Raw genomic sequence first — 13,636 nt, forward strand, 5'->3', positions numbered from 1 at the left:
AAGAGAATAGAGGCTTTCAAAATGTGCTGCCACAGAAGAATGCTGAAGATTACATGGATAGATCACGCAATTAATGAGGAGGTACTGAATAGAATTGGGGAGAAGAGGAATTTGTGGCACAACTTGACTAGAAGAAGGGATAGGTTGGTAGGACATGTTCTGAGTCATCAAGGGATCACCAATTTAGTATTGGAGGGCAGTGTGGAGAGTAAAAATCATAGAGGGAGACCATGAGATGAATACACTAAGCAGATTCAGAAGGATGTAGGTTGCAATAGGGAGATGAAGAAGCTTGCTTAGGATAGGGCAGCATGGAGAGCTGCATCAAACCAGTCTCTGGACTGAAGAACAACAACAACAATTTTCGTAACCATGCTTCAAGTCATATATGTGCTGTAACCAGGAAATATTGGTCTCACAGACCTAAAATTTAGAGTATTCTCTTTCAATCTCAGTTGAGGAAACAAAAACAGGCCACAAATCATTGGAAACAGTACAATTACAGACACAGATTTCTGAGATGAAGGCATTAAAGCAACTCTTTTTAACCAGTTGCAATTGATGTTGTGGTGTTGAAAGGCTAGAAAAAGTACAAATGGTGGAAAAGTAATACACAAATAAAACATTGTGTACCAGACCTCTTGATGTGTGTGTTATACCACTGAGTACAATTGCCAATATAAACTTCGTCCAGACAGGAGTCGACAGGCCTGACAATACTGACTGAACACTGTGTCATCCTCAGCCAGCTGATGTCCTCGAATATGGATATGGCTGATTGTGTGTTCAGCACATGGTTCTCCCAGCTATTATCAGTCTTCATGATCTGGAGCCACTACTAATCCATCAAGTAGCTCCTCAATTGGCATCATGAGGCTTAGCACACCCCAGTAGGTCAACAGCAAATGCCAGCCTGAATGGTCACCCACCAAAGTGCCAACCACGCCCAATGATGCTTAACCTCGGTGATCTGACAGGAACTGGTGTATCCACAGCCACACAGCTATTGACAATTGTCAATATGGTTGAACTTAAAACATTGAATTGAGTTGAACTTCTTCATAACATTCTCTCGGTATGTCACTGATCTGCCTAAAACAATTATTTTAAAGAAAGGAGAGGAGTACACAACGACCTATTCACTTTGTCTTAAGGATTTACGTCCCTGGTCAATACTTTATACCTTCTCAAGATAAGAAATAAGTTAAATAAATGATTCCTGCATCGATAAGCTTGTAGTATAGATGTATCCAGCAGTAGGTGTTCAAGTTTGGAATAATGACCACTGAAACTCTAATTTCTGTAAGTACAACAAATATGACTGTCGAGCATAAGGCCAACAAAATTCTTTCTCACATGGCTTAGGAGTGCAATATTGTGATAATCATTCAGTCTTTCTGTCATGTCAGAAGGGAGGGTAGAACTGTTTTATCTATCAATCAGGCAATTTTTTTGCTTTCCATATTGTGTTAAAAAGGTGGATGAGGATAACTAGGTATTCTTTATGAAGTGTTGCAACATACTGCAGTGGATCTAATCATGCCCATACGTTGCATCGTAAGTTGCAGACAGCACCAAGTGCAAATCCACTATGAAATAAAAATAGCTGAATCCAGCATAAATCACTGAGTTGAAGTCCCAACTGACTTTCTCAGTGATTGCTTTCTCTACCAGGATTCTGTGCTTTTAATGGTTGTAGTGGTAAACGTCTACCGTGGCAGACGTGAGCAGACAGAACGTGCCAATACCAGTAGCAGTTGTCTGATACAAAGTACTAAGTACTAAGTATTTAGTTTTTGTTTTTGTATGTTACTGTGTAAAACTAGTGTTTACCAGACCACTCTTAAGTTTTTGTTTTTCTGTAAATCTTAGAGCCTCATCTAATTTTCTGAGATTTAATTTAAGTACATTTAAATCTCATGTTAGTACAAAGCATGTAGCTTAGATCAGTGCATTGGAGTCTGCGTATTTATTTCCTGTTGAAGCTTTTGTGTAAGCAGAGTTTCTAGTAAAAGTCGATACAACCATTTTCAGTAGAGAAATTTATTTTTGCTTTAAACGTGTGCAGTCCTTGCTGTCTCTGGCTATAGTGGGAACCCTGTACAGCAGATTTTATTGTTTCTTTATTCTCCTTGTTAAATTTTGCTTATATTCCAACATCAGTAGCATAGTAGGGTAATTTTCACTTTTGTGGGGGTCTGTTGGTACTTTCTAAATTACTCCTGACTGCCTTTTTTGCATTTGTTGAGATCTTATATCAGTTTATACACAGTACAATATGGTTATGGTCTGTGCTTGTTGTGGCCAGACACAAGGGGAATGGCTGCTGTCCATAAACAGCTGGAAGCTGCGTTGGCCATGGTCAACAGGATTCTGGCTGCTGCTCAAAGCTGTGGCAACATCAGATGAGACCTGCAACATCTTAAGTGCTGTTGGAATCTACTGGTGATCTCCTTGTTGCTGCATCTTCTGAAACACAACACCAGACTGATCCATCCTCATTCAAGTGAGTGGCGAACAATGGTGGGTTTGCATGTCACTGGGTAGAAGGTGAAAGAGGGGATGGGCCACACACTGGCTCCTTACACCTTATTGACAGGTATGAAGGGCTACCCCGTGCTGATAATACTTCTGAGCCAGTAGGGGAACCTCTCCTATAGGGTCAGCAGCCAATTTTCCTATCCAGTCAAGTGAAGAGTGTGGGTATGCTAGTCATCGGGAGCCCCAATGTTAAGCAGGTAGTGGAGCTCCTCAGAAATAGCATGCAGGGTAGAAAAGAATGCTAATGTGCACTTGGTATGTTTGGGAGGGGGGTTGCCTCATTTGTGACATGGAGGAAGCCCAGCTGGCGGCTGTCTGCAAATAGTGGCATATGCTGGCATGAATGATGCCTGTCACTCGGGTTCTAAGGCCATCCTCGGCTCCCTTCGGCGGATGGCTGATTTGGTGGAGGCAACTAGCATCACCACATGGGGTGCAGGCTAAGCTTACTACTTGTAGCATTGTACCCAGAGTCGATCATAAACCTCTGGTTTGGAGCACAGTGGGAGTTCTAAACCTGTGGTTCAGACAACTCTTGTGATGGTACTGGATGTGAATTTCTCGATATCTGATATCGGGTGGAGAATTGTATGGTTCTCCTTAATTGGTCAGGTGTCCACTACACACAGGAATCCGCTGCTAGGGTAGTGGAGTAAGTGTGCTGTGCACATTGGGTTTTTTAGGTTAGACAAACTCACCTTGGGATCAGAGATGAATTGCCAGCCAAAATCGAAGTTACAACAGCCACAATGTTCTCAGAGGATGCTCGTTCTCACAAACTGGATGTAGAAAAGCTTAACATGATATTAGTAAACTGTAGGAGCATCCCAGGAAAACTCCCAGAATTAATATCACTTATTGAAGATTGTAATGTCCAGACAGTATTAGGAACAGAAAATTGGTAGAAACCAGAAGTGAATAGCTACTAAATCCTAAGTTTAAATTAGAATATTTATCATAAGGATAGGTTACTCACCTTTTATTTATTGCAGTAAAGAACTAGATAATATCTAGTGAGTTTATCACGGATTCCAAATGCGAATTAACCTAGTTGGAAGGTAAGCATCAAAGGTTGGTCAAAAATGGTAATTGGATGATTTTATAAACCACTTGGGTCAGGAGTCGTCGTGGTAGAGTGCTTCAGACTGAACTTGCAGAATGTTGTTAATAATTTTCATAATCATGTTGCTGTAACAGGAGGTGACTTCAACTTGCCAGGAGTAGACTGGGAAAGTCATGCTATCAAAACTGGTGCCAGACATGGGGATTCATTTGACACTATTCTGAATGTCTTTTCTGAAAATGACTGAGCAGACAGAGAACCAACTCATGAAGGTAATGTCTTAGACCTCCTAGCAACAAACAGATCTGAACTTATCGAATCATTTAATGTAGAGGAAGGAATCAGTGACCATAAGGCTGTGGCAGCAACTATGACTATAGGTTTTATAAGGAATGTTAAGAAAGATTGGAAGGTAGTTTTGCTCAGCAAGAGTGACAAGATAAAATTGCAGATTATCTGAGTAGTCAGCATCAAATATTCAGTGATGAGGACAAATATGTGGAGCACAAATGGAAAATAAATTCAAAAGCATCATTCAATATGTCTTAAACAAATATGTTCCAAGCAAGGCCTTAAGGGATGGGAAAAACCTATCGTGGTTAAATAGCCTTATGAGAAAACTGTTACGTAAACAAAGAGAATGCCATCACAGATTCAACAGAAGCGAAAACCTAGCTGACAAACAAAAGGTGAATGAAATGAAAAGAAGCTTAAAGAGAGCAATGAGAGAAGAGTTCAATGACTTTGAAAGTAAAAGTTTTTCAACCAATTAGAGTAAAACTCCTAAGAGGTATTGGCCTTATGTAAAACCAGTAAGCGATTCAAAATCCCAAGATAACAGAGAGAAGGCCGAAATACTGAATTCAGTCTTTCAAAATTGTTTCACCGTGAAAGATCATAACATGATCCCTCCTTTCTATCATTGTACAAATGTTGAAATGGCAGATACTAAGATAACTAATCACAGAACAGGAAATCAACTATAATCGCTTAGTAGTGAAGGTACGTGGAGCAGATGGGATACCTATAAGGCCCTAAAAAGATTGTCCAAAAGAAGTTGCTCCTCTTCTAGCTGCAGTCTGTCATAAAGTGCTGGAGCAACAAAGCGTACTTAAGTGACTAGAAAAAAACCACAGATCATTACTGTTTACAAGGAGGGTCATAGGGCACAAGTACGTAATTACAGGCCTATATTGTTGATATCAATTGGTTGTAGAATTATGGAACATTTTACTCTCAAGAATTAGGACTTTTAGGAAAATTAAAATCTCCTCTAGAAATATCAATGTGGATTCAACAAACAGAAATATTGCAAAATTCAGCTCACTCTTTTCCTCCTGCAGACAACAGTACTCAGGTTGATGCTTTGTTCCTTGACTTCAAAAATTCATTTGACACTGACCTGCACTGGCAGTTAATGAAAACAATATGAGCTCATTGAGAATCACACTAGATTTGCTACGGGATGAAAAACTTCCTTGCAGGTAGAACTCAACATGTCACTCTTAAAGGAACAAAATTGACAGATGTAAAGGTAATTTCTGGAATGGCTCTGAGCACTATGGGACTTAACATCTGTGGTCATCAGTCCCCTAGAACTTAGAACTACTTAAACCTAACTAACCTAAGGACAGCACACACATCCATGCCCGAGGCAGGATTCGAACCTGCGACAGTAGCAGCCACGCAGTTCCGGACTGAGCGCCTAGAACCGCTAGACCACCGCGGCCGGCAATTTCTGGAATACCAGAAGAAAGTGTGATAGGACCATTACCATTTACAACATATACAAATAAATGATCGAGTAGAAAGTGTTGGAAGCTCTTTACGGCTATTCACAGATGATGTGGTTAGATTATTCATAGATGATGTGGTTGTCGATAAGAAAGTAGCAACGCCAGAAGAATGACCTGCAGGGAATTCATAAATGTTGCATACTTCAGCAGTTGATCCTGAATATAAATAAATGTAACATATTGCACATACACAGGACAAGAATAGTATTGTTGACAAATTGCTAGACACGGTACTTACTGTAAAATATCTAGTAGTGGCTACCAGAGTGACCCTTAGTGGAATGACCACATAAAACAAATAGTAGGAAAAGCAGATACCAGACTGAGGTTCAGAGGAAGAAACTTACGGAAATGTAACTGATCCATAAAGGAAGTAGCTCATAAGGAACTTGTTCGACCAAGTCTCAATTATTGGTCATCAATATGCAATCCTCACCAGGTAGGACTGATGGAAATGAGCAAAAAGATCCAATGTAGAGTGGCATGTTGTGTCAAGTGATCGTTTAGTCAGTGCAAGAGTGTTAGGGGAATGCTCAACAAACTCCAGTGCAGCTGTTACATGAGAGGCGTCCCGCATCATGGAAAAGTTTGCTATTGAAATTCCAAGAGAACATTTTCTGGGAAATGTCAGACAATGTATTACTTCCTTGTGCATACATCTCATGAAAGAGGGAACCACCCGCACAACTGGCTCCTTAGCCTTAGCAACAGGTACAAGATGCTACCCACTGCTAATAACATTTCTGAGCCAGTATGGGAGACCTGTTCTGTTGGGCCGGTGGCTGATTTTCCTGCACAATCCGGACAAGCGCAGAGGGCGATAAGAACATTTGACAAATTAGAGCCAATAATAGGGCTTACTAACAATCTTTCTTTCTACGCACCATTCATTGTGGGGGGATTAGTGAATATATCACAAGTATCCTCTGCCACACACCACTTGATGACTTGGGGAGTATAATGTATATGTAGATGCAAAATATTTTTCAGTTGTTTGTGTAGTGTTTCCTGGCACAATCTGCAGACCTCCCATTATTCATTTGTCTGCATGTCCAACTCTTGTTGGTAACATACACTTGAAGTTTGAAAATGTTGGAGTGGCACTCTGGTTCATTGTTCACTGACTGGTTAGCTCAGCTAAAAGGTCAGTTGAAGTCAGGACATACAGCCTAGAACAGGACCATACCTAGTAAAGCACTGTGGTGTTGAAATCAATCTCCAAGATTATGACCACTTCACTGTACTTTACTGAATAATGCATCAAAAAATTTTCCCTGTTCTCTTTACTTTTTCACTTTCATGCTGTCTGTAGACAAAAGCTGACCCTTTTAGTTCTAACAGTGAAAGGCTCAGAATTGACTACATGTTACAATCATTTAAGTACAATTAAAGAAGATGCATATAAATTCAATCTTAAAACTCAAAAACTTTTGTTTTAAATTGTACATAATGGTATTCTTGAGCCTATGCATCCATTTTCAGGTTTTGATTTATTTAACACTTTTTGGTATCTATCCACAGAATGTACAGGTGTGTAGAGACCCCTTACTCAAGTAGACAGTAAAAAAGGTGTGTGTGGAGGGGGGGAATCAGAATTTGAAATTCTATTGACAACAAAGACTACACAAAACACTATCTTGGAATGCATAAAAGTGAAGAACAAAATTGGCTGTGGCCTTTTCAAATGAATCATCCCATTGTATTTTCCCTAACAGTTTTAGGGAAAATATTCTTTTCAAAAGTTCAATAATAATCAGTGCACCACCTTGCTCATTAGTATATTTGTGTCTTCCTGATTGCTGTAACATATTATTCACAGTAGATTACAGCATATAATGAAGACAACCAATTACAACAATTAAAAGTAAATATTTCCTCTTTATGTTTCGCTCATTATATGGCCACTAAAACCCTTCTCTTTTTTAAAATGATGATGTTTGATATCATCATCATCATATAATTATTTGGAAGTGTCCATTACTACTACTTTCTTTGCATTGTGTTACATGCAAAGCAGGAGGCAGTCTGAAACACAGCCAGTTTATACAAACTCAAAGGAATTAGAGGTATCACTATAGTGTGATAAAAAATGTTAAAATCAGTATACTTTCAGAGTCTGAAATATCACTGTGTACATTTTAAACTAAAACTATTTGGAAACAAATGTATATGGTTTGCAGGTAGATAACATTAACAAACATTATTCAAATGCCATATTTTTAATTTGCCCCTTTTACCTTATGATAAAACAATTTGTATTGCAGACGGTTTGTTCCATAAACAGTGGCACATGGTAAGTATTTTGCAACAGCAATTTGTCTGACAAGCTAAGTAAAACACTAACTTAATGTCACTGCAAAATTAGGAAAGACATGAAAGTCTAGTAAGTGCAATATTCAGGTCTTGTTACAAAAATACAAAACAATGATTAGAAGATGTATTAAAGCTGCCACAGTATCTGAACCATTTTACACCTTTGCAGTTTTATTTCCATAACATTACAGTTCAACTGCAGATGACAACAGCAAATGGTAAGATGATTTTTGTGAAAGCCTGCCTGTGGGTTGGCCTGGTCCAATGACAGTGTATGGGATATGACCAACAATGCCACAAGTGGCTTCCCTAAGCAGGACACTTGAAGGTAACTGTACTGTTCCCATTACCAGGCAGTTGACTTTCTGGATCTCACTTTCAGGTAGCGGTGAAATCACGTAGAGCTGTCTTTCTTGCATATCCACTCCACGAATAATACCTTAAAAAATATATATTAAAAAAATTAATGAAACAAAAGTACTTCTCAAATTGATATGTCCTACTACAAGATGATAATGGGAGATGTTATGCAGAAGTACAACAAAATGCAAAGAACAGTCCTACAGCAGGGCCTTTCAGTAAGATATTGGGAACAGCAAAGTTTATACATTGCTAGAGTTTGGGCAAAAATGACAAGATACTTAGCACATTTTTTCCAGAAGGAAACAAACAGAAAATTGATTTAGGAAAGGATAAATTGAGCTAAAAGTATTAGTTTTGCATAAATAATAACAGGAACATTAACAAATGTGCTCAAGCAAACAAAAGTATTCGGAATTGTGGGAAGATACAATGACAATATAATTAGAAAAATTATATAAAACAATAACAGTATAAAGAAGGTAAATCAGAAACTTAACACTGATGTCACATTTCATTTGTTAACATTATCACCAGCCATACAGGAGAGAAAAAGATTAATCACTTAAAGGCACCAATTGGCTTTAGAAGTGGATAGGTATATCATATTCGATCATTTGCAGTTCATAAATGTAATTATTGAATAGAGCAATGAATATGAATTACTACATGGTCTGGAGTTCATAGATTTGGAAAAAGCTTTTGACTCACTTTCAATTAAAGAGCACTTGCGAAACAAGGTAATTATCCAACTTGCATTAGTACACAGGTGAGTATACAGGATGAACCTGAAATCCACTGACAACACTCTGAAGGTTGTTCAGAGATATTTTACAAGTTTTCATACTACTAAATTGTTACCATGGAATCAGGTGTCAGTAGTAGGGTGCCTATTATATAAAGGCTTCCAGCGACAACAAAACTTTGATTTTCAATACTTCGTGAAATTACTGACTGAATTTGAAAATTTTAAATGATGTTATAATCTACTCATCAAGAGGTATAATCTTATGTTAAAAGTTCAACATATTAAGACAAGTATTACAATCAGAAACTTTGTGTTTGTCTTGAGGGAGGGTAATCGAGGCCAAGCAATGCCCGGACTGTATTCATGCATTATTTGAGACTTAATGACTTCCAACAACCTCTCAATTAAGATAAATATCCACATATCCCCCATTTCATGTGATGCAGCATGTATTCAAGGACATCATTGTCCTTCTCTCTCTCTCTCTCTCTGAGGGCGTGGGGGGGGGGGGGGGGGGGGGATGTAAGACATATAGCTTCATTGTTTGAGCAGAGTAGTTGTTTATCACAAAGAGATTACCATTGTAATTATTCACACTTGAAAACATTCTCTACTAATAGACAGCCCATGATGACCCGATTGCATTTTATTTCTAACTGACACATCCTACAAGATGTACTGTTCCATGAAAAATAAGTGATACTCTGTAACAAAATATTGTTTGAAGTAGTGATGAAGTCAGTTCAATTCAGTAAATATGGAAACATTGTACTGTTAATGAGTCTTTTGTTTTCAATGAAGAGCGAATTAAATTGGAAGATAAAGCTCACTTTTGATCACTCTTCTGGGCTGCATATCTTCTCCTGTCAAAAGTGGCAAAATTGCAGTCCCGTTTATGAAAGCTCTCCTGATTTTTTCTGCTGAAAATATGCACTGAAAAATTTTAAATTACTTGACTTGATTCTGTTCTCGTTTGTTTCCTTTTTTGCCTGCACTGATCTTAGTGATTGTGGTCAGGATAACCAAAAGGTGGACTCCGATTGTTTTATTAGATTTTCACCCCATGTGCCAGTAACAAGTGGTATAATGTACTCATCGTAATAAAGAAGAAGGATCTCTTACTCAAAGTAAAGAATAGAAGTGTTAGTTTCACTTTCTGTGAATAGAACATATGGGACAATTGCACACATCCTTCTGCTCTTGGCATTCACTATAATTATTATACAAAAATCATGGCAGTTCAGCTATAAAAACTTGAATAGTGAATATTTTTTTGGGAGAGCCTATTTTAAAATTGCACTCCTGACATTACATTTCTATATAGAAAATTAACTCCCTCATAGTGCATTGGGCATTGTCATATGGTTTTTACTAGAGCATTAACATTTTTGGAAACTAATAAGTGGTTTTCCCTTTTCTTTGACATTATTTTATGTAATTAGAGACAAAAATACACATGCTGGGTACTTTACTGTTCTAAAAGATGCTAAATTTACTTTCTCAGTAAATATGAGGTTGTATCCAGTATTAAAAACAAGCATAAGGACAAAACTCACCAAAACCCAAGCACTGACAAACAGGAGCATGCAGCAGTATACACGGAAGATTTCGATCACTTGGCTGCAGCATTTCCCCTTTCTCACACATACAGAGTGCAACAAAACTGCCATTCATAACACTTAATACTGAGTTTGGGTTTATTGTTTCATGAGTAACACACAGTTTCAGATCTTTAAAGCTGCACCTGAAAAAATAAAGATATTGCTATAAAAACAATAATGGTGCTACTGAAAATGTTATGTAAATGAAAATTCACACATTGTATAATTACAAGGTAACAGTTAGGTAACATGAAAAAAGAAAAGGAATTCAGAATCTTGTAACAATGATGCTTATCATGGAATATAGTTTTCTATCTTTCGGGTTTTGATGTGGTTAACTATCATCTTTACACCAGCTCGGAATTAACTTCTTAGTGTTTGAATTTTCTGTTAGAGGTTCTGTTCTATATGATTTTGTCTTTCTGGAAGTATGTCATGAAATGCAGCATTCTCCTTGTTGAGATTTTCAGCATTTCTTTTCTAACTCTAGAAAAAGAATCCTCTGGTTTCAGAACTAGTAAGTGATTCTGCTGCACTAATTCTCCATGGTATTTCAGCAAAATAGATCATCATATAACATTCTTCAATGTACTTTAAAATTTGATTTATGTCTACAATATTCTGGTTCTAAAGTTTTGTTATCAAACTATTACTTATGGCCTGTTCTTATCTTAACTGCAAAGCACAGGTTCATATTAATTAGATATAACTATCTTGCAACATAATTGCCACTTGCACCTAAATATAGTGCTAAATGTAGTATTAGAAAGTCCTTAGTGGAATACAAATAAGGAAAGGAATATTGTGGAGACATTGAGCGGTTGATAGAAACATAAACAAGACTAAAAATGTTGGTAAGCTTTCAGATGGAATTCCACAAAGCTATCTAGTACATCTCCATCTCCATCTCTCTCTCTCTCTCTCTCTCTCTCTCTCTCTCTCTCACACACACACACACACACACATATACACACACTCTCTCACACACACACACCTCTGCATGTAACATTATTCCAGCTCCCTATATTGTGCTCAGCTCAACTGAGGTCATGGGTTGTACCAGATGGAGTGGGTTCGTGGAGGGAGAGAGAGAAACAGCAAGGACACAGGAAAGTAATGTGGCACGTGAGGTGGAGGTGAGGACTTGCGAGGGGGAGACAGAACAGAGGAAGATGAAGTTGACAAACAGGAAGCTGTGGGAGTGCAATGAGTAAAGAGAGAGAGAGAGAGGGGGGGGGGGGGGGGGGGGGTAGGCATGGGTACATGGGTAAAAGTGGTGTGGGGCAGCAGCTAGCAGAGACAGAGAGAAAGAGGACCATGGAATCGAAGGGCCTGTTGTAAGGAAAATAACCATTTTTGGTAGTAGAGAGAAACTGATCTAAGAGGTGGAGAATCCAGATGGCACAGGTTATGAAGCAGCCACTGAAGTCAAGTATCTTGTGCTCAGTTCTGTATTCAGCCATTATGTGGTCAACTCTACTCCTTACCTCAGTTTGGCAGCGCCCAGTAATTTAGATGGACAATTGGTTAGTAATCATGCCCACTTAAAAAGAAGTGGGAAGGTGAGTGCCTCCCCAGCATCTCACTGTGTGCCACACGCAAATCTTCCTGCCTGTGGCATATGAGCTCAACAGTGCCACATTCCTATCCTGTGTGGTTGCTGCCTCTCCCCCAGGTAATGCGTGTCTGTGAAGACTGCTGACCTAGTATGCTGAAGATCTTACTAATGCCTTCACAGCAGTCAAGTTCCCGTGCCAGTACAATATATCTGTGAAGGTGTATGTGTACTCTGCAGTAGTTAGCTTTGAAGGTGGTCATTGTCTAAAAATTTAGCAGTATTCTTAGTCTTGTTATATGTCTTTCCTCAGAAAATACCTTAAAAAAAGAGAAAAATGCCTGTAATTTATAACTGCCAAAATGTACACCATAAAAATCAGAATGGGGGAAGAGACCAAAGAGCGAAGTCATTGGTCTCATCGGATTAGGGAAGCAAAAAATCAGGATTTGGTTTCTTGTAGGCGACTATGTACAGCTAATGCAATTGATGTCACTGCAGGGACAGCTTAACTCTGTGCCACTCTTAATTCAGTGAACCCATAAACGAGGTGCATGTAGGCCCACTCTTCATCTGTAAACCTATCCATAGTACAACTGTGTATCAGTATTAACATGCAACTAACACTGCCAGAAAACAAAACCCTAGACAGAAGCAGTACTGAATGCAAACCTGAGGAAATGAGTTAAGGAGGGCACTACTGTTGTCAACAACATGTGCTATTAGCAAATGGAAAAAAGACATGCTACGCATACCCATTGATGTTTGCATTGTTTTCAGTGCAATACAGATACAAAGCTAATTAGAGCAAGAAACCAAACAAAATAAATGCAATAGCTCTGAAACAGGAGATGTGAGTTCCTTATACCAAAAAACTCAGAAAGTATCCCTGAACAACCCCTGAAAGTGTGGTATGTGTGTGTGTGTGCGTGTGTGTGTGTGTGTGTGTGTTTGTAATTCTGTCAGAGATGGTAAGGGATATGGAAGAGCAGCTGAACTGCATGGATATGTAGCACAGTAGACAAGGTTTGCCATTTGGGCAGTAAAATAACTGATGGTGGCTGAGGTCATACACACCACTGTCAGAACCTTAGAACATGAATATGAAAAGGAGTTAAAAGTGACTGCATGTTAAGCCCAATCAATGGAAAGAAAGATAGTTAAGAACGTGGGCTTACTCTTGGAGAAAGGTCCACACAATATGCTGTAGAGACAACTAAAAATTACATGTCCTTCCCCATAGAGGTACGATGGATAAAGGGTAAAACTCAGTCGACAGCCAACGCGTCATTTGCTGAAACTGCAGATAACTAAGACGGCATACATATATTAGAACATAGGTAGTTTAAAAAAGGGCATTCGATCAGGAAATGGCGAACTGTCAAAGATTGATGACAATGAGCACAAAGTGGTGGGGAATGGTGATTGCTAAAACGGTAGTGCCTACCGAGGGTGGAGGGTGCACTCATCTGCAAGTTGCGGTTCATGTCAGCACCAATGATATCTGTCACTTGGGTTCTGAGGTAGTCTCAGTTCATACAAGTGGCTGGCAAGAGGCTGCTGGCCTTGCTCACAAGAAGCCAACAGAGCTCACAATTTGCTGCATCATTCCCCAAATCGACCGTGTTCTACCACTTTCTTCCTTTGTTGTTAATGTTT

At 38.8% G+C, this 13,636-nt stretch overlaps 1 protein-coding gene across 1 annotated transcript in view; it reads right to left on the reverse strand.

Annotated features, from left to right (window-relative positions):
• Positions 1-7,857: 7,857 nt before the first annotated feature.
• LOC126484407 (polynucleotide 5'-hydroxyl-kinase NOL9) overlaps positions 7,858-13,636 on the reverse strand; it is a 72,056-nt gene continuing 66,277 nt past the window's right edge. The window contains exons 7-8 of the mRNA XM_050107908.1: positions 10,378-10,565; positions 7,858-8,152 (exon numbers count right to left, since the gene is read on the reverse strand). Of these exons, the coding sequence (XP_049963865.1) occupies positions 7,899-8,152; positions 10,378-10,565 (442 nt within the window). The 3' untranslated portion in view covers positions 7,858-7,898. The remainder of the gene's footprint in view (positions 8,153-10,377; positions 10,566-13,636) is intronic.

This window comes from Schistocerca serialis, chromosome 6 (genome assembly GCF_023864345.2).
Source record: "Schistocerca serialis cubense isolate TAMUIC-IGC-003099 chromosome 6, iqSchSeri2.2, whole genome shotgun sequence".
Lineage (NCBI taxonomy): Eukaryota > Metazoa > Arthropoda > Insecta > Orthoptera > Acrididae > Schistocerca > Schistocerca serialis.